We start from the raw sequence: 20,116 nt of genomic DNA, 5'->3' as shown, positions 1-20,116 counted from the left end.
CCTGGGCAGTGGTGACCATGCACGTACTCATGAGGAAGGTGGAAGATGATTATCTATGGCCGGAACACGCTTTGTATTGATAAAGAATGAAGAAGGGTGCGAGCTCTGAAACACACGTCTAGCACGCTCACTATACGAGGATGAGTAGGTACCGTATGTATTCTACATCCGTGCCGCCCGATATCGATGCGGAGGATCAGTGTTTCGGGCACGTGCTACCGTGATAGCGGGCACGAAGGCGGCAGTTCAGCTTCTTACTTAGTCTCTCTTGGTCCTCGACCATGATCATCTGTGAGTGTTGTCCAAATCTTCCAGCTTCCATCGCTCAAATTTGCTGTGAACCTAGCCGCCTATTGAACTCCAGATAAGCCTCTGTTATCTCCTTGAAATATCCGCGGTAGAAATTCGAGGCATGATCGACACCCTCGCCTCCTTACGTCTTCGCGTACCTGGCTGTCTGGATGACTATGAAATAACGTTCTGCTACTGTCAGCACGATGAAAGGTCTCCGGAATCACTCACGATCGATAGGCTCCTTATCCGCACGCCTCCTCAGGTTCTACGAACCCGTCTCGTTCAGCTAAGACTATGAGTGACCAAGACTTGATTACTCGCTCTTGCATACCAGGTTGCCTCGGGCGCTACGGGATCGTCGGTTAGCTCTGTCTGCCAGGCTTAATTAAATACTCACCAGTGACGGCCCTCACGTACCATGTCGCGTCCGGGGCTACGGGTTTAGCTCGAAATGAATTCTTTGAGGCAACATACAGGCGACACACCATCGACGGTCCACGCGTACCTGGAGGGCCTCGGGCGCTGCGGGGTACTGTTAGGCTCGACTTATGGTTCAGGGACGGAATCGACCTAAACTCACTTTCAACAACTTTCACGTACTAGGTCGCGTGTGGAGCTCATCCGTCGACGGCGAACGCAGCGCCGTACATGGTCGTTGTCTAGTGACTTCCGGGCCGTGCGAGCAGACTCTATTGATCTCGCTCCTAATACCATCCGTGGATTGCCCGAGCGAGATCAAAGCTCTCAGACCTGCACTGAAGCTTCTTACCACCTTGCTTCCAAGTTTGCACGCACAGCAATAGCCTCTCGATGGACCGCGTCCCCGGCGCGCTCTGCTGAGCGTCGCCTGCGGTTTATGAGATCGAACTGATGTAGGCGATGGGGTCGCATGCCGACATCGCGATGATGATACCCAACTGTACTTCTACATAAGTGTCTGAACCCAGGTTTCCGTCGCGTGCGAGTGTGCTTCAATGGCGCCATAGTAATGCAGCTGTGCCGTTCCTATACGCAAGCTGTTTAGAAGGCTGCAACGATTAGCATATCTCGTCGGTTGAAGCTATCACCTCTCTGGATCCCCCTGTTGCTTATTGCTCTCCGCGTTTTGACCATCGACCGGACCTTGGAATCCGACATGGCGATGTCGTCACCATATGAACGTCCACCTTCAATCGATCCAATAATGGGGTCCGTAGACTCGGACCCCGGGTTCAATCGCAGCACACGAATTTGTCCTAATTCAAAAACAAAGCACGGACTTAATATGACGTGAATCAACGCGGCTTTTATCAGATAAACTCCAGGTGCCTTATACCAGAATCAAACTTTAGCGAATCGCATCAGCAGCCCAGACCTGGACGAGCAGTGCACAATTGCAAGCTGACGCGCGGATGGACCGAACGCCTGCAGCCCTGCACGCTTACGCACTTTCCTTATTACTTAGTCACATACACTGATCGCCTGCGCATGGATTGCGGTCAACATACATCTTGCCTTATCCCAGCGTTCGTTCACGCCGGCGATGCCTGCCCCTCTTGAAGTTGTCACGATCCATACAACGTTCCCGAGTCCTCCGCGCTTCGCTTGCCGATGCGTTGCCGACTTATCGCTCTCGCTCCCTCCCAGGCCTTCCCCACATGCGGCGTAGGGTCAAAATTAGGACGTGCCATTCCGGCAGGCCCTTTAAAAGTCAGATGGGGATGAACGTACTGATGTCAGTGATCGCGCTTGTCGCATTCCCTGTCGGTCTCTTAAACATCCACTTTCCTCGGTGGACGCGGTCAGACGACGGATAAGATGTTTGGAAAAGGGAAGGACAAGGGCCAGACGACGACGAGCGACGAGAAGTTGAGGGAGGTGGATTCGCAGGAGAAGGATGGGGGCCGCGACGCATCGTTGGACACCAAGCACACCAGAGTCGATGAGGGGAAGAACACGCAGACGCCCGGGAACATGAAGACCAACGTCTTCCTCGACACGGGCGACGTCCGTTTGAAAGTGCGGGAGCACTGGTGGCAGATTTGGTGAGTCATGTTATGGCCTATGCGGTTGGGACTGCTAATGTATCTGGTACAGGCGTCCTGCCGATCCTCCCCCACCCCCTCCAGCTTCGTTGGATGATGCCTCCGTGAGTTGCTATCACACGACTCCTTGACATTCTGTCGCTCAAATATGGATTCGCGTGATTAGATCATTCCACTCGCAAATGCCTCATTCCTCTCGAAAATCACCTACGCATGGATATCACCTATGATGGTGCTCGGGTACCAACGCACCCTACAAGCCACGGACCTCTGGCGCATCGACGACGAGCGCTCTGCCGAGGTCCTCTCGCGAAAATTGGACCAGTCCTGGGCACGACGCAAGAAGGTCGCCGCCGAGTACAATTCCAAGCTCGCGGCGGGCGAGATCAAGCCGTCGGCGTGGAAGCGGGTGACATGGAGCGTGAAGGCGTTGAAAGGCGGAAAGGGCAGCTACGGGGACAGAAGGAAGGCGTTGGAGATCAAATGGCAGGAGGTCGATGGTAGGAAGGACCCGAGCTTGGCGTATGCGTTGAACGACGTGTTCGGGCTGAGTTTCTGGCTTGCCGGAGTGTTCAAGGTTCGATTTCGTTGCATATATGCGGTCAATGACGCAGCTTTGACTGATGTTTGTGTACAGGTCTTTGGGGATACCTCTCAACTCATGTCCCCTTTGCTGATCAGGGTATGCAAAGCCGCTCAAAGGGTTCCAGCGACTTCTGATGTGTTATTGCGCAGGCTATCATTAACTTCGGGAAAGCTCGTATCATGGCTCGCGATGGCGACGGACCGCCGCCGAGCGTTGGTCGTGGTGTCGGTATGGCCCTCGGCCTCTGGATATTGACGATATGCGCGAGTATCGGGCAGCATCAGGTAAGTACCTTCAGGAGCGCATCGGCTTCAGACGAAAACGATATGACTATATTGTGCATGTTATAGTTCTTCTGGAGATCGATGATGACGGGCGTTCTGGCTCGCTCGGCTCTGATCGCGTCCATATACAGGCGTGGCGTCAACTTGACGGGCAAGGCCAGGACAAAGCTGCCGAATGCGGCCTTGGTCAATCATATCTCAACAGATGTGTGTACCGCGTCTCGCTGCCTGTCGTGGATACCTCTGAATGCCTTCAATAGGTCAGCCGCATAGATGCCGCTGCACAATGGTTTGTGAGTGACCTGTCGATGTCCGCTGAGGAGGAGCTGGAAATGAATCTGTTTTCCCTCTAGCATGCCGGTTGGACGGCACCCGTTCAAGTCAGTATCTGTCTTATCATCCTATGTGTTCAGGTACGTCTCGAATATGCCTCTTGTAGAGTCGTGGAATAATTTCGGTCCGTGATAATCACTAGCTCGGTCCGTCGGCGTTGGCGGGTTTCGCACTTTTCGCACTCGTAGCACCTATGCAGACGCACATCATGTCAATGCAGTTCAAAATCCGACGCAAGACGAACGTCTGGACTGACCAGCGTGCTAAGCTCTTGCTGGAAGTTCTGAGCTCCATGCGAATCGTCAAGTATTTCACGTATGAAGTGCCCTTCCTGAATCGTGAGTGCGAGCGGCATCTTCACAAATACGCACTTCCTAACGAATGTGGAACGCCACGCTCAGGCATCTTCAGTATCCGCCACAACGAGCTGAAGGGCGTGCGGAGGATTCAATTCCTCCGATCCCTGAAGTGAGCTGTTCACCCATTGAAATCATAATCGGTGTTACTGATGAGCTCATGTGATATAGCATCGCAACCGCGTTCTCGGTTCCAGCTTTAGCGGCGACACTGGCCTTCCTGACCTACACCCTGACCGCGCACAACTTCAACGAAGCGATCATCTTCTCCTCGCTCTCGCTATTCAACCTGCTCCGTCAGCCGCTCATGCTCATGCCCCGCGCGCTCTCCGCCATCAGTGACGCCCGCAACGCGCTCGGGCGGCTACGCGTCGTATTCGACGCCGAGATCCTGAGCGACGATCCAATCGTCATAGACCCGAATATGGCTGCCGCGCTCGAGGTCGTCGACGCTACGTTCGAGTGGGAGGAGAGCATGGCGGTGAAGGAGGCGAAGGAGAAGAGCGCGAAGGAGAAGGGGAAGGGAAAGAGGGGAGGCGGTGGAGACAAGTCGGGCGCGGCGACGCCGGCGGCGGTGACAGGCAACAAGCCGTTCCAGATGAGGGACGTGAATATGTCGGTGCCGAGGGGGAGCTTGGTGGCGATCGTCGGGCCCGTCGGGAGCGGCAAGTCGAGTTTGCTCCAGGGGTTGATCGGGGAGATGAGGAAGTTGAAGGGGGATGTGAAGTTTGGCGGACGAGTGGGTTATTGCCCGCAGACGGCTTGGATCCAGAATGCAACTCTGGTTCGTGAAGCTCGTTGTCGATCTTTGGCTGCTGGTGTTGACGTTGGTTCTCTCCGTTGTAGCGTGATAACATTGTCTTCGGTCAAGCATGGGACGAAGATCGTTATTGGGAAGCGATCGAGAACGCGTCGTTGGTCGCGGATCTCCAGGTTCTACCTGACGGCGACCTCACTGAGATCGGCGAGAAGGGCATCAATTTGTCTGGGGGTCAGAAACAACGGTTCGTCTTCGATAGGGGATCGCTGGAGGTGTATGTGTGCTTACGAAGACCGCAGCGTTAATATCGCTCGTGCTCTGTACTTTGACGCGGATGTCGTCGTCTTTGACGATCCTCTCAGTGCAGGTACACCGGGCTCTGTCGTTTCGAATATGGCCACGCTCATACATAAATCTCACAGTCGATGCTCATGTCGGTCGTGCGCTATTCAATGACGCTATTATCGGCTCACTGCGAGCACGGGGCAAGAGCGTCATCCTAGTCACTCACGCCCTTCATTTCATGTCACAATGTTCGTCATGGTTACACTGAACTTCATCCCATTGACTTCTGGAATAGGCGACTACATTTATACCGTTGCAAATGGCACGATTGTCGAACAAGGCACCTATGACGAGCTAATTGCGGCGGACGGCGAATTCGCGCGCCTGGACAAAGAATTCGGTGGCGCGGAGCACGACGCGGAAGAGGCTGGTGACGAAGAGGCCGCTATCGAGGGCGACGCAAAGAACACGGGCAACGGCTATGCGCTCGAGCAAGCCAAGCAGAAGTCGCAGAAGCGGAGTGGAGCGGGCAGCGGCAAGTTAGAAGGCCGGCTTATTGTAGCCGAAAAACGTGTCACCGGATCGGTACCGTGGCGGGGTAAGAGATTCGTTCCATGGCCGCTCTCTTACACTTCTGATGTGTTCGCAGTTTACTGGGAGTACTTCAAGGCTGGCCAAGGATACTGGACGGGACCTTTCATCCTATTTTGCATGATCATAATGCAAGGCAGTCAGGTTCGTTAGCGGCTCAGCGTCTGCGCTCTATACTGAAGCAACCACTAGATCATGAACTCGTACACCTTGGTTTGGTGGCAAGCGAAGTGGGTGGCTCTGTATCCATCGCGGATTACCCGGTTTTAATCATTTCCACAGTACCTTCAATCGCCCCATCTCGTTCTACCAGATTATCTATGGCTGTCTTGCCATCTCACAGGCTACATTCACATTCCTTCTGGGCGTCTTCATGGACGTCATGTCCTTCCACGTCTCGCAAAACCTCCACCACCATGCCTTGCAAAACCTGGTTCGTCGGAGCATTGCCCCTAGGGACAGCTTCTGACTGTTTCTTCTTCTACAGTTCTATGCGCCAATGTCGTTGTTTGATACTACGGTACGTCTGTGCTACTTGTTAATCGTCTCGGTTTGACCGAACGTGCTAGCCCCTCGGCCGTATCTTGAGCGTCTTCGGGAAGGATATCGATAGTGAGTAATGCATTCATAGGCGTACATACGGGCTTCTGCTAACGAACATAAAGCTGTCGATGATCAGCTAGCCGGTGAGTAAACGTGTGGTCTTTCATTGTGCCATCGCTGAGGCTGTCCAAATCAGTGTCTATGCGAATGAGTAAGCGATCCGCGTTTCAAGGTTGGTCAGAATATTGACGCATTCACAGCTGTCATTACAATCACTAGCGCTATAGGAGCTATCGTCATCATATCAATTCTCGAACATTACTTCCGTGCGTTCGATCTTACGTCATATTTCGACTGACCTCACGTCGCCTGATTGTCAGTTATCGCCGCTGCTTTCATCGCTTTCGGGTATAACTACTTCGCGAGCTTCTACAGGGCCAGTGCCCGCGAGATGAAGCGCTTGGGTGAGTAACCTTCCACTCCTTACACCCGGGATTATCTCTAAAATGAAACAGATTCGATGTTACGTAGTTTGCTTTACGGACACTTCTCCGAATCCTTGACGGGTATGTCGTGCAAAGTCCCTTCACCGACAGCATTTGATGCAATCGTCAGGTATTCCGACGATACGAAGCTACAAGGAGATACCTCGCTTCATTCGCGAGAACACTTACTACATCGACCTGGAGAATCGTGCCCTGTTCTTGACAGTCACCAATCAGAGGTGAGGGGTGTTGTTTTGAATGTTGTAGATTGCCACTCATAAATGATAGATGGCTTGCCATTCGACTCGACTTGTACGTGCTTGACATGGATTGCGGCTCGTGATACTCAGATTTCTTTCTAGCTGTGGTGGTATGATGATCTTCGTGGTATGTAAATATAGCAAATCGCGTTGTACTCTGCGTAACGAAGTTTGCAGATCGCCATGCTCGTTGTGAATGCCGTTAATGGCATCAACGCTGCGCAAATTGGTCTTGTGTTAACGTACACGAGTGCGTATCAGCAAATGCTCCAAACACAGCTTCCTCACGTCATATCCAGCACAATTGACTCAAATCTTCGGCATGGTGACTCGTCAGTCCGCTGAGGTCGAGGTACGATTGTTCGGTCTCCCATAATTGTCCTGTTCACGCGTACTTCCAGAACTACATGAACTCCGTGGAACGAGGCAAATACTGTTCTCTCGCATGCGGGATTGTGCTAACCCAAAAGACATAGTTGTTGGCTACAGTCGCAGCGATCTCATCGAACAAGAGGCCCCACATGAAAAGCCGGACGTCAAACCACCGCCTGAGTGGCCTACGGAAGGCTCCATCGAGTTCAAGGATATCCGTATGAGTTACCGAAAAGGCTTGCCGGATGTCCTGAAAGGAATCACGATGAAGATAAACGGAGGCGAGAAGATCGGCGTCGTCGGTCGAACAGGCGCGGGCAAATCTTCTCTAGTGAGTGATACGAATTCCGATGGATAGACTTGTTTTAATCATGACATCAACAGATGCTCGCTTTGTTCCGAATTGTGGAGCTGAACACCGGCTCCATCACCCTAGATGGAATCGACATCTCAGCCATCGGTCTCAATGACCTGCGTAGAAAGGTGGGATACTGAAAAACGCACACATGTCATGTTTACTGATAACATTCACTGTAGATTGCCATCATCCCGCAGGATGTACGTGTCGTCTGCCACTCGTCAAAGCATCTCGCTGATCGTCTCTATAGCCTCTGTTATTCAGTGGAACGATACGATCAAACCTAGACCCCTTCAATCTTTATGATGACGGTGAGTCTCGTTGTAATCGCCGTCGAAGAATGCACTCTGATATCGTGTGTTATAGCACACTTGTGGGATGCACTCCGACGTTCCTACCTGATTGAGACCCCGACACTGCCCGAGTCAGAAAAAGCCGCCCTATTGGATGAAGATGCAGGCGTTCGTACACCGCAGTCACGTCGCTTCAACCTTGAGACTGTCGTGGAAAGTGAAGGAGCCAATCTCTCTGTTGGCGAACGTTCGCTTCTCAGCTTGGCCCGCGCTCTCGTGAAGGACAGCAAAGTAGTAGTTCTCGATGAAGCGACGTGAGTCCAGACCAGCTATACTTCCAAGGACCATGCTGAGTATCGGTGTAGGGCGTCCGTCGATCTTGAGACCGACGCCAAGATCCAGAAGACAATTTCCACCGAATTCAGCGACCGCACCCTGCTTTGCATCGCACACAGACTCCGAACCATCATCCACTATGATCGTATTCTTGTCATGGATCAAGGCCAGATTGCTGTGAGTTCTTTCGTTCGTTATCGCGATCTTTCTAGTTGTTGACTCCAGTCCCGCTAGGAACTTGATACACCAATGAACCTTTTCCTCAAGAAGGACAGTATATTCAGGGGCATGTGCGATGGCAGCAACATCACTATGGAGGAGATGGAACGAGCCGAGGCCCAACGACCACATGAACGACTTCATGCGTATGTATACGGGAGCGTAGATAACTCGTGAGATACCTAGACATCATAATATTACGGATCATACAGTGTTTGGATTCCTTGATGGAATCCGCGATTTCAGTTAGAGGGCAGCCTTCACAAACTCCCGTAATTCCTCGTCCGAGATCGTCGTAATCCCAAGCAACTCATTGTCTGGCTTCTGGAACACGGTGTCGAAACGTTCGTTGAACTGCCAGTGTTTGAGCTGCCAGACAAACACTTGAATGTCGTGTATGCCCTGCGCAATCTTCTTGTCCGCCCTTTTCTTCAGGTCCTCGGACTTGCTGTGTGTAACGGACCATTCAGCGCCTGGCGTCAACTCCTTTGCGATGTTCAGAAGCTGGTTCTGGGTGACGACCGCGTCTTGGATGAGCACGGTCCGGTTCTTCGTATCCTCTGGATGATGAAGAACGGACGCGACGGCCTTCGCGAAAGTGGGCATCAACGTCGAGCTAAACCGTTTCACCCCTCCATCAACGATCTCCACCTTGCGATCCTTCAAGGAGCCGAGCAGAAAGCCGAGCAGAAGGCCTCGGTCGAGGAACGGCCCGGTCTGGACGAGGGAGTAAGTAAGGCTCGATCCAGAGGTGACCTTCTTCAGGTAGTCCTGTACTGCCACTTTCGAAGCGAAGACGGGAAGCACTCGAGTAGCGGTATCGTCCACGTTGCTCCCGTATTCGGCAGGGAGGAAGCGTTGGACGCCGGCGATGACCGCGGCGTCGACGAGCTTGGTCTGAGCGGGGACTGCAGCGGCGGCTACAGTGGAGACCACCGCATCCACACCTTGGAGAGCAGCGGCGAGCGATTCTACGGAGTCGTAGTCGACATTCCGGACAATGACGCCGCCCGGGAGGTTGGTAGGCTTATCCGATCGGGACAGTACGATCACGGTAAATCTGGCTGCAAGCAAGGATTTGACAATGGGAATGCCGATGTTGCCAGTTGCCTGCGGCGCGAGGATCAGCGATCAATGACATGCGATGAGTGGGAATGTACGCTTACTCCTGCTACCGCGACTTGCTTGATCGTGTTCATTATAGGCTCGTGTATATGCACAATGCGATGGATCAAGATAACGCTTATGAAGTTGGTGCTCCAAGTTGAAAGCCTGCGAGTGGTCCAGGACGAATCCTTCGGTCTTGAAGTGCAAAGTCAAAGATTTCCCCGCAGTCACCGTATGTACGTAGCGTGAATGGCGTCATCGAAACCTCCGTTTTTCGCCCATTCGCTGATCAAGCTCTTGTTAACACTTGCTTGACTCGTCGATGGGAGAGCAAGACCTCGCACGATACAACAGCATAACGCCGCGCCGTCAAGGATCTCGTCCCGGTCGGTGCCTCCAAAAGCATACATTTGTGAGAGGATCGGCACAGTGTGGTTCGGGTGGGTCATGATGGGTTCTTCCTCGCTGAGTGAGCAAGTATGTAGGATGAGCCAGTCCCGTTGATCGCTGTTGGAAGCGTTATGAACGCCGTGATTTTGTATGCGTTGCAGGAAAGCAACTATATTGAGCCAAGGAATGGCCGGGAAGACGGTCAACCTACAGCCAGGAGTTGAAAGGACCGAACGCAGCGAAGTCGCCGTACGATGCTAGATGAACAGCCGTGACTCGCTCGAGCGATTTCGAGCCTAGGCAAGGTGCAGCTCCCATTTTGCGAAATGATATGATATAGCCGGTCCTGTTTCTGGGGTGACAGCAAACTTTCAATGTAGTGGGGCTCCGAGCCTCAACCTTTCCTAACGTAAATCGCTGGCGATATGGGTTATTGAAGCGGAGGAGCAGGTCAAATGTCTGCATTGTAGGCTGTGATTGCTTTGAGTCCGTGAATAGAGCCGAACTGAGCAACTGACTCATTGTGATAGTTCGCACAGCTGATCATGACACGTTGAAACCCCCGTAAGCGGAAGGTGAGACCAACATTCCACTCAGAATCAGCAACACGACTGCGTGGCGTTTGCCTCTGCATGATTAACCCGGAGTTCCACATTTCCCGGCATCGCACAGTTACGTGTTGCGAGCTCGATCCCGTATCCAGGAACGAGATGGACGGAGGGATTGGGCGCCAAAGGTGTGCGAACGGCGGCTGTAGCTAGTGGCGCGAGCGCTATACATCACGTCCTGACGGGTAGGTACATCCTGAGAGGATGACGGATCGATGATAGATCTCTCGCGAGGACCTCGCGCGCTGAATCCGCGAAGAAATGGAGACGGAGATAGTGACCATGAGGTTTGCAATTGAGTTTTTTCATACATGATATACAGTGCTCGTTGAAAGTCTACGGAGCAGAGCATAGGTAGTCAATAAACATGACAAAGTCACAAGCAAGCAGATACCTGCTACGTCAAACGCTGCGGCGCCGAAGTTGGTTATCACTTTGTAAAGCTCATGAGAGGCCAAATTGCGATCCTAGAGTCCTTTCCGCCGCTGACCAACCACTGCCCGCGCCTGCGCTTCTCGGCGTCGTCTATCTCGTCGTCGTCATCGGCCTCGTCTTGTACACCTTGAGAATATCGGGTCCTCGCGAAATGTACAGTTTGACAACTTCCTTTATGATAGCTCAATGTGCCCAGAGGTTTTAGACTTTTCGTGCTGAACAATCGAACCCTGTGCTCTATGGCATGAACGGGATTTCTGGAACTGAAAGATTCGAGCATAGCGTACCTGCCATCCCAGCCCGCGATGGCACAGATCCGGCCGTCATCGCGGATCGCGACGGCGGCGTTTCCGACCTGCTTGATCGGATAGGCTTTACAGCCTGCTTCCACAGAAGATTCTGCACCCTACTCATACGACATAAAACGTCAAGCCTACGGACAGTATTTCAGTGCTGCCTACCTCTACATCGTATCGTCCCACAAGATGATCGGCAGAAACCGTGAACGCAGTCCTGCGATCCGGCGTGACCGCCATTGACATAACTGCATCCGTGTGAGGTTAGATCTCTGGAATGTATGTATGGGGAGGAGGAACGCAGACGTGCCGGACTCGACGTGCAATTTAGCCGTCCACCGGCTCTCCCATCCCATGCCTTCGATGGACTTCTGATGCCAATCGCGAGTGTAGCTCCACAGTGTGACGGCACCGCTTTCGTATCCGAGTAGGAGTCGTAGATCGCGCTGAGTGGACGTGGCGGGGTGCTGATATTCGAAGAGGTGCATGGACATGATGATCCCTGCGCAAATGCGTCAGTTGTCGTCTCAGAGATGGGGAGGTGAGAGGACGTCATACCGTATTCGCCTCGTCCATCAATGGCAGGCGTCGAGCCTCCCTTCTTGCCTATGGCCGCGTGAAGACGATCTCGAGCGGGTAATGACCAGACATCGGCCTTCGAGTTCGGTGAGCAAGAATGTAGATCGACAGGCCTAACGGATTACACACCATTGACGACTCAACGAGGTTCGGAAGAGCAACAAGGGCTTGAGGTTCCTCGTCGTCGTTTGATGGTAAGGACCACAGAGAGAATCGGCAGTAGTTCAATGCATTCACGTCCATCGAGTACAGCAGATCGGGTTTCGTATCTTCATGCACCGCAGCGGAATCCCCCACCGATATTGAAGGCGCCAGGACGCGCTTCCATACATGCAACTTGTTATCTCGGCCGTGTCTATCTGACGATCCAACGCTCAGGTCGGTCTACGGCGTCTCGGGTCGAGCGAAGGACGGAACAGACGTGATGACGGAGTTCCCCCATTCTTGGACGCCCAGTATGCCGTCTGTATGCGCGTTCCAGGCGGCCAGGGGGCGCATCGTACGCGTCGAGGTGATCACCACTCGACCAGAGGTGTCGCCCGAGTACAATCGCTCATTGTCGTTTGAGAAGGCGAGAGTGCTGATCTCGTCTCCGTGTATCCGGAGGATGCGGAGAGGAGATGGTGGTGGTGGTGGCTGAGACATAGATCATCGTGCAGTCGGGATACTGTATGTCACTTCGTTCAACGGTTGAACGGCCCACTCATGTATTGGTATTGAGATTTCTGGAACAGGTCACAGAGCTACATAGTGCATGTCAGAGAATACATTTATATACTACGTGTCCGGCCTGTGTACGAAAATTTTTGAACGTGGACGTAGGCAAGCTAAACATGTCAACATAGCAGTACCGGTCTCATTCCTGACTCGCGGTCGCCTCTCCCTTCCATGACGGGTGTCCCGCGACTTTGCAAAATTTCTTGTGTGATGGCCAGTCCTGACGCTGACAGGACACCCTATATATCATCAGACCATGGTTCGCCCCTTCGGGTCCTCATGAAAGACAGCCACGAAGATCGTACCCGCAATAACGGGTCAGCTTGCACCCGGAGCAACGCATGAGGCCTTCATTGTTCCACGGCGCCACGTCGGCGGTGCTATCTTTCTTGCATCCGGCGCAGCTCGCGAGGAGCGGGTATGGCCGGGCGGGATCGTTCAAGGGTGGGTACGGCGAAGGAGCGTAGTTCGGGTAGCCGGCGCGCTCTGCCGCCTCGCGTTCCTTTGTGTTGTAGGCGGTCCTACACGGCCCTGGATCAGCACTGCACAAGGCGTGCAACTGTCAGAAGAGCGGGAGTACGGCAGTCAGCGTTCGACGAGGGCTCTGAATGAAGCTACGGGTGAGACGGACATAGACGTAGACCTCTGGGCGGTCTCGGTATGAGGCAACCGAGGAAAGTGTGACGCGGGCTGGTTTGCCTGTCTCGAGTGGCGTAAGCTACGTCGAGGATGGGGGACGGCACCCACCGCAGAATTCGCAGTCCCACGGGCCGCTGTGCTGGATGTTCTTCGAGATGGATTCAAGGTAGACGTACTTCCACTCGGCCTCTTCCGTATTGGACATACCAGAGCGAGGGTATCGAGGGCGTATCTTCAGGTCAAGTTGCCTGTCGCCGCTGAGTGCATGGCAGAGTGCGACATTAGCGGCGCGGGGACTATGAAAGATGGCGTAAACGCACTGGCCAAATACGCAAACACTGACGTCCAGCTCTTCACCAGACATGATCGCAGGGGTACGTTGTTGTATGATCCAGTCGAGTTGGAGAATGAATGCCTTTTATCGATAGCATGGTAGCTTCGCACAGCTTCTTTTATTCAAACATCGCCTTCAAGTGAAGGTAAAGGACAAAACGGGAGAACAAAGGCGGACAAGCACACCCAGCCGGGCAAGATCCTCGATGCAGAGCACCAGTGATTATCATGAGCAGATCTTCTGCTGTACACCATTGCATGAAGGGGTGATAAGAGATGGCGCAAGGATACATGAGACTCCGCGTTTGAGGGAAATGTCTATGAAGGCAAACTAGAGAAAAGCACTAATGTCCATGAACGGAAATTCACCTCATCTATACACATAAAGACCTTCATAATGTTAAGGCACTTTGGCTGAGTGGTTAAAGCGAGAGATTCGAATGGTGACAACCGTGCGAAACATCTCTTCCTCTCTGAGGGCGCAGGTTCGAATCCTGCAGGTGTCGACATATTTTGACGTGGGGGTATGGCGCCGCACCAGGGTGCGCGCCGGTCCGACTCCCCCCATTACTTTTCTCACCATCAAATTTTCTTGACAAATGTAAAATACATGCAGACAGGCACTCGCAAACATTATTCAACGATTTCAGGGGCGCAGCAAGACGGTGATGGAAAGGAGGCTCAGAGAGACACAATCCACACCGTTCTTATCGGTGTACATGTTCGTCGAAAACTCAATCAGAGCAGTAGATTCATGAAGGTCACCGTTGTATGGTGGCAGTGACAATGGTTGAAAGCCTGGCTCGTTTGGAGTAACCTTCGACATCTTCGTGCCATCAAAAATCGGGACTACATATTTCATGAGAAAGTATGCAAGGCACCAATGAAACCATGCTTACTAGATTCTGAGAACTGAAGGGATGTCTTCCCTGACCTTTGGAACTTCGCAAATTTGGACGGGCTCTTTGCTGTGCTCTGTCCTGTGTATCCGCCCTGTAACTTGCCCGCACGTGTGTTGTACTCCAATGCACTGTCATATAACTGGATGTTTACTATGCAAATACACAAGATCAGATACGTGGTGTGAACTGGAATATAGATTAGCATACACTGGCTTTTGTGGATCATACAACATCCCGAGTAACACGACAAACCTATTGAACTTGAATGCGAGACCCAATCCCCTGACACCACGGATATGGGAAGCAGTGTCTCCCAGCTGGCATCTGTCAGTGCCCGTGTAGTCCTCGATGATGGGTGCAACAATCCAGAACACAGCTGTATCTGAAGTACCGCGGTGATTGACATATTTGCTCATTTTTGCCTCTTTCACTGTAAACCAGGTAGGGTCGCATTGCGCTGCAAACAATTGATGTACACAGTGGGCAGTCTAGATAGACGCAGGCGACAGTCATGTGAGACGGGGCCGATAGGGGTCAATAATGTGATAAAGTTGTTCAAGGCATGTGGCTGTAATAGCACAGCAAGCACGGCAACAATCAGCATCAGCGAGAGTCGGAGATAAACGGGGGCAGGAATTGGGCATCACCACATGTGACAGTATATCACGCCAAAATCATGATTTCATCACGTTTTGGCAGGGGTCACTTGACAGTCATATCACAGTCACAGTCTACCACACACCTACCAGATCCCAGATGATAACCAACTCCAACTGCCGCAAGCTCTGGGGAGTCAGAACCAGACTATATGGATGTTTTGAATGCGTGGTAATACAGTATACACACGTTCTGGCAATTATTGTTGGGACAACTGTACACTAATACATGTCCGAGTTGATCAGCTGGGTATCCTCTGTGACAGTCATGCAGCCAACCGTGTTGTGGTCTGCATCACGGGCAAGATGCTGAATGAAACACAAAAAGACAAAGACATTTTGCAACACCATGGATACTTGAAGATTTCCATCTCTATCATAGATCTGGTCAAGTGGGCGTAAGCACTCGTTGTAGAGGAAGGTTAGATGATTGTTTGGGATGGACATCAGTTCACTGTAAGACTCATCATTTTCAGTGAGACTTGACTCTGTGCAAGTCGGCCCAGAGCTGAGCGCATTTGCGCAAGCAGATTGGTGCATACTACCATGCAACAGTGGTGCAGATTCACAGATGGCATCTGCCTTGACCTTCTCACTGTATAGCCACTACAAGGATGCCCATATCAGACCACTCCTTGGTCATCGAGCGTCTATGCTGGTAGCACAAGCATGGCTCAGCATTGTCACCGCCCTGCTGTCCATTGACTTCAATGTGGGCCACCGAACCCAGGCACCCCCTATGTCAATGATCACATGCCCCATTCTGATAACGTGTAAACACTCTTCACTGTGCTTTGCCTTTGTTTCAGGCCATCACATTTGTTGTTCTTGAGACCACGCATGGCCACAGAACATACATGGAGAGTGAGCAAAAAAGCAACATATATCCACTGATAAATCCTCATTGTTCCCATTTGATTCCCTTGGTAGTTGTCACACCAATCTGCTCCCCGCCGATCTTCTTTGCCGACACCGATCCTGCCTTTCCTGTTTCGGCTGAGAGCAGGATACATTTATCATATGCACCGGGCCACCGGTGGCTCAACACCCCGGTGATTCTGAATCTCTGAACGGATTCAACTCTGACTTTCCTGATTCCTGTTCCCTTTGATCTGACATCATAGTTTCCCTTTGTAGACTTTAGTTTCCCGTTGCTTGCAATGGATCTTTTGGACTGTTACTTCCACCCCTTCTCTCAATATGTTCCCTTTGTATTCCATGTACCTTTCATCTCCATATGTGTCCTTTGTGTGTCAAGTGGTGCCTCTGAACTCCGCATCTATGACTTCACCATTGTTCCATTTTATGTATTTAAAACATCAAACTGTACTGTAGAACTTCAGTTCGAATATTGACTAAGCTTTATACTCTCTCTCCCTGCAGACTCAGAGCGCGTAGCAGCCTAGCGCATGAGCTTAGGCTTGGTCCGCATCCGTACTCGATTCCACCGACCTCTCCAACTTACCGACCCGATGCTGACACGTCTCCAGCTTTTCTCGCCTGCATGTTTTTGGCACGATAATACTATCAGCGCTCGATACCTCCAAGCTGCCTCTTCCTGATGCCTCCTGTTGGCCTAGCAAGGATCTGATCAATTTCCTGATGAGTCAAGGATCAAAACGTAATACATAGGCCCACCTAGGTATCTTTAGGGGAAGTATCGAGTAGGAGGTGTTTGCTTGCTACAACCTCCCGACATTTCTGCAGGAATGGCTCGTCGATGGACGTGCTGTCAAATGCAAAGGGAAATTAGAAGAGTAATGCTCCATTAAGATGACGCGTATGTACTTAGCCAATTCTTGGAACCGATGTTCGTCCTTGAGGGCAGAGGAGGTGATCTCCCGGGGGTCGTGTAGACTATCTTTGAGTCAAAAGCCTTGATCTTCTCTTTGGCCCCATGTAAATACTCAAAGTAGAGTGGGACTTTTGCTGTGTCCTTGCTGCCTAAGATAATCGCTAATGCCAACGGTGTGTGTCCCTCCTATTAGAAATTAGCAACTCCTCTCATGGAGAGCTGCCAAAGAACATACCGGCTTGGACAGCACCCAATGGGAAAGAGCAATCATTAATAGCCACCACGTCGGGGGTGAGGAGAGTGAGGCTGTCTTCCGATGAAAGAGGGAGGGGTATTGCTTCTTATAGTCTTGAATATGGACCAGTGTCTTGTGCAAAGCCCCTTCCACCATGAGGTCAGAGGCAATGCATTCTGTGTACTGGTAATCTGCACAAACAAGGAAGGCGGGGGCGTCATCTGGTTTGAGATGCAAGACCGAGGGGAAATCTTCAGGGAGGCTTTTCACCGTGTACTGGATAATTGATCTGTGGGATGTGGGAGCCTTTGAAAGGGCGGCCTCCTTGGCTTGAAGAGCAGCTTGTCTGGCTGCCTGAACTGCAAGATCGACGTTTCAGATAGCGGCAGCATTATTAGCATAGTTGGAGGGGAGGGTGGCAGCGGCAGCGGCAGCAGTCATGCCCATGGGAGGAGCACCTTCAGCGGAGGCCAGAGGGGCAGCAGGAGCACGGGCAGCAGGAGCGTCAGCGGCAGGGGGAGGGGCATTGACAGTAGGCGGCACCGCCGCCGGCGCCCGAACTTCAGTCCAGGGGCCAGAAATACGTTCGACAGCGGCAAGGCTGAACGGACTGGCCAGTTCTGGACGTGCACGATTGGAAACTACAAGTGGGTAAGAAGGGATCCCGGTGAGGAGATGGATGACGTCGGTAAGAAGATCACTGGCATGCCACTTCGGAGGAAGCATAGGTCCGTGTCAAAGACCTTTGAACGAAGCTAGGTCCAGTGGGATGATGATCTCGTCTGACCTGGATCCTTCGACGAAAACCACACCGAATGCATCATTCTCTGGTGGGGTGCGATTGTATGGAAGCCACATCTGCATGATAGCTCCGATGAGTTGCAATATATTGTGGTGATATACGGCGCCACATACAAAAACAAACGGTTTGATCAAAGGTGATATCTTCTCCTGCATGTGCTGAGGAATGGGATGATCACTTTGAGTCTGGGAATATAAAATCATCCTCCCCTCCCTCCTCGAAAGAGCCCCAAAGCAGTCAAGGCTTCCCAGCCATGTGTAGGATCCCTTCTGTCCTGGTGATGACGAGTTTAGTGGTTGAAGATCACAGACCATGCATGGAAAAGGATGGGATCAATGGTTTGCATAGCCTTGACAAAGGTATTCTCGAGTACAGCTGCATGAGGCAGCTTCTTGTGAGCATGGTAGTGAGCAGGATCTAGGGCATTGAGTACATAGGTGATGCCCTCTGAGTACAACTGGAGTGCCAACACTAGATTGGAGGAGCTGCCAACTGCTGGCTGGTCTTGCACATGTCTTGGGAAGGCTTGGCAGCCTCATGCTGAAGTACTGGGTAAGGATACCAGTGGTTAGTGACAGAAGTACAAACACACCATATGGCCTATCGCATGCCATGCAGGACAGAGATTGATGCAACTGCACACCTCATCAGTGCCAGCCAAATGGTAACTAGCCCTGCTTCTACAATCATTCCTTTTGGCACCTTGCAAAGTCTCCATTGTCATTCCAGATGAGTGGCCAAATTGGAGCAGTGCTGTGTATGTTTCAATCTAGAATAACAAATGGAGTCAGTGGTGTGGCAAAAACAACTACTGGAAACATACCCAGATCTTCCGTGTGCCAAAATTGTTGATTTGCATGAAGAGAGGCACATCAGTCTTGTCAACTCCAATACACAATTCTTCTGGGGCAAGTTCCCAATCATCGATATCCAGAGTGTCAATCAAGTTTGATGATGAATACTTCTTCTTGGTGAGGATGCAAACTTCCTTCTTGAAATCAATCCAAGGAAAGTGTTCTACATGGGCGATGAGGTGTACATTGCCGGAGCAGGTATTAATCAGTCATACTAGGAGCTTGGAATGCATTGTGACACTTTTTGGTGAGAGTACGCTGAAGGTCATGGATTGCATGGTTGAGTTGCCCATCTGGTGATCTAATGTTGCATCAGTAATGCCATTGTACATCATAATTTGTTGACAGGCTATACCTTACTGGTACATGTAGGGGAACTTTGTCTTCAGATAAGGGCATTAAATCTGACTTGCTATCTGTGGTGGCATCTTCTGGAACTGTGGCATTGACAAGACACTCCAACTCCTCACAGAGTTCCTGAGGAACATCAGCAACTTTCTATCATCTGAAAAAATCTAGATCACTATATGGCACTACATAGTCCCATATAGCCTCCATAGGTCCATAGCGATGTCCTTTGCTACCCGTGCTAAATATCTGCCAGCCAATGCTATCATAGTGCTATAGGTGCTATAGTGGGTACTGTCATGGCTATAGTAGCTATGTAGGGCATACCTCAGTGCTATATAGCTCACACCTTAGTGCTACTGAAACTGTATATCCTATGTAAGCTCTACAGCAATCATATGCTCGATAGATACTGTAGTCATCTGAATAAAATCACTTTTATTTATTTATTATATATCACTGGTAATCATTCAAATTCTAGTAGAGTTATTATTTGTCATCATATTTTATATAAGTGACAAAATTGTATCGAGTACTACTAGTGAATGTATTGATTACGTAAGCAGCATAGACATTCCGCCCGTAGGCATAGGGGGAGTGGGGGAGGGTGCTGGCGCGGTGATATCGTCGCAGATGAGGAAAGCGAGAGTGGCACTGGCGACAGGCTCCGTGGTGACAGATCGGCGCACCACGGGATGAGGGACAGAGGACGCCGCGTGCGGCTCCGAGCGAGAGAGCATGCCAGCAGCGGCCGCTTGAGAGCCTGTGAGCTGTACGCTGCCGCTGCGATGTGGCATGGCGATAGGGTGAGCCGAAGCAGAGGGCATCGAAGGGGGCAAAGGAGCCTCCGCTTGGCAACGACGAGCGAGCTTGCCGCTTGGGCAAGTGACCTTCGGCACCATGTGGACGACGATTGACTTCTGCTCCTCCGTGTCATGGCACGCCTCCAGTACTCGTCTTTCCCTGTTTTCCCGCATTCCCCACACGCTCTTTTTACCCTTTCAGGTTTCCTAGGAGCTCCCAGATACTCTTTCTATTCTT

General features: G+C 51.6%; 5 protein-coding genes and 1 non-coding gene across 6 annotated transcripts; 2 read left to right on the top strand and 4 right to left on the bottom strand.

Moving 5' to 3' along the window:
• Positions 1 to 2,003: 2,003 nt before the first annotated feature.
• Positions 2,004 to 8,556, top strand: PUNSTDRAFT_123188 (ABC protein; the record flags this gene model as incomplete). Its single annotated transcript, XM_007388989.1, has 38 exons — positions 2,004 to 2,318; positions 2,371 to 2,422; positions 2,485 to 2,895; positions 2,956 to 3,000; positions 3,054 to 3,188; positions 3,255 to 3,395; positions 3,449 to 3,481; positions 3,542 to 3,601; positions 3,664 to 3,859; positions 3,923 to 3,989; positions 4,049 to 4,661; positions 4,724 to 4,881; positions 4,937 to 5,004; positions 5,060 to 5,170; positions 5,218 to 5,520; positions 5,572 to 5,657; positions 5,706 to 5,743; positions 5,796 to 5,946; positions 6,001 to 6,033; positions 6,083 to 6,125; positions 6,179 to 6,199; positions 6,253 to 6,267; positions 6,317 to 6,382; positions 6,437 to 6,520; positions 6,572 to 6,622; positions 6,672 to 6,780; positions 6,830 to 6,853; positions 6,904 to 6,928; positions 6,979 to 7,051; positions 7,101 to 7,153; positions 7,203 to 7,227; positions 7,278 to 7,504; positions 7,558 to 7,656; positions 7,711 to 7,731; positions 7,782 to 7,842; positions 7,898 to 8,138; positions 8,190 to 8,337; positions 8,395 to 8,556. Exons 1-38 carry the CDS (start codon positions 2,092 to 2,094, stop codon positions 8,554 to 8,556), a joined length of 4,476 nt encoding a protein of 1,491 aa, XP_007389051.1. The 5' UTR covers positions 2,004 to 2,091.
• A 69-nt stretch (positions 8,557 to 8,625) lies between these two features.
• On the bottom strand, positions 8,626 to 9,578 carry PUNSTDRAFT_77737 (NAD(P)-binding protein; the record flags this gene model as incomplete). The annotated part of the gene is made up of 2 exons (XM_007388988.1): positions 8,626 to 9,489; positions 9,546 to 9,578. The coding sequence occupies 2 exons, from the start codon at positions 9,576 to 9,578 to the stop codon at positions 8,626 to 8,628; spliced, it is 897 nt and encodes a 298-aa protein (XP_007389050.1).
• A 1,336-nt stretch (positions 9,579 to 10,914) lies between these two features.
• PUNSTDRAFT_77664 (WD40 repeat-like protein) lies at positions 10,915 to 12,439 on the bottom strand (the record flags this gene model as incomplete). The annotated part of the gene is made up of 7 exons (XM_007388987.1): positions 10,915 to 11,149; positions 11,207 to 11,325; positions 11,381 to 11,432; positions 11,516 to 11,717; positions 11,774 to 11,870; positions 11,924 to 12,149; positions 12,216 to 12,439. The coding sequence occupies 7 exons, from the start codon at positions 12,437 to 12,439 to the stop codon at positions 10,915 to 10,917; spliced, it is 1,155 nt and encodes a 384-aa protein (XP_007389049.1).
• A 48-nt stretch (positions 12,440 to 12,487) lies between these two features.
• Positions 12,488 to 13,726, bottom strand: PUNSTDRAFT_146920 (uncharacterized protein). Its single transcript, XM_007388986.1, has 6 exons — positions 13,670 to 13,726; positions 13,471 to 13,617; positions 13,259 to 13,407; positions 13,143 to 13,210; positions 12,817 to 13,070; positions 12,488 to 12,750 (listed from the first exon to the last, which is right to left on the bottom strand). The coding sequence occupies exons 2-6, from the start codon at positions 13,512 to 13,514 to the stop codon at positions 12,651 to 12,653; spliced, it is 615 nt and encodes a 204-aa protein (XP_007389048.1). The 5' UTR covers positions 13,515 to 13,617; positions 13,670 to 13,726; the 3' UTR covers positions 12,488 to 12,650.
• Positions 13,727 to 13,887: 161 nt separating this feature from the next.
• PUNSTDRAFT_t106 lies at positions 13,888 to 13,989 on the top strand. The gene has a single exon. It is a non-coding gene; the product is annotated as a tRNA-Ser (tRNA).
• Positions 13,990 to 17,446: 3,457 nt separating this feature from the next.
• On the bottom strand, positions 17,447 to 19,872 carry PUNSTDRAFT_139288 (uncharacterized protein; the record flags this gene model as incomplete). Its single annotated transcript, XM_007388985.1, has 5 exons — positions 17,447 to 17,712; positions 18,576 to 18,642; positions 18,697 to 18,890; positions 18,943 to 19,028; positions 19,634 to 19,872. 5 exons carry the CDS (start codon positions 19,870 to 19,872, stop codon positions 17,447 to 17,449), a joined length of 852 nt encoding a protein of 283 aa, XP_007389047.1.
• Positions 19,873 to 20,116: the final 244 nt, after the last annotated feature.

Source organism: Punctularia strigosozonata, assembly GCF_000264995.1.
Source record: "Punctularia strigosozonata HHB-11173 SS5 unplaced genomic scaffold PUNSTscaffold_22, whole genome shotgun sequence".
Lineage (NCBI taxonomy): Eukaryota > Fungi > Basidiomycota > Agaricomycetes > Corticiales > Punctulariaceae > Punctularia > Punctularia strigosozonata.
Note: the sequence above shows the minus strand (reverse complement) of the source record. Positions and strands in the feature narration are given on the sequence as shown.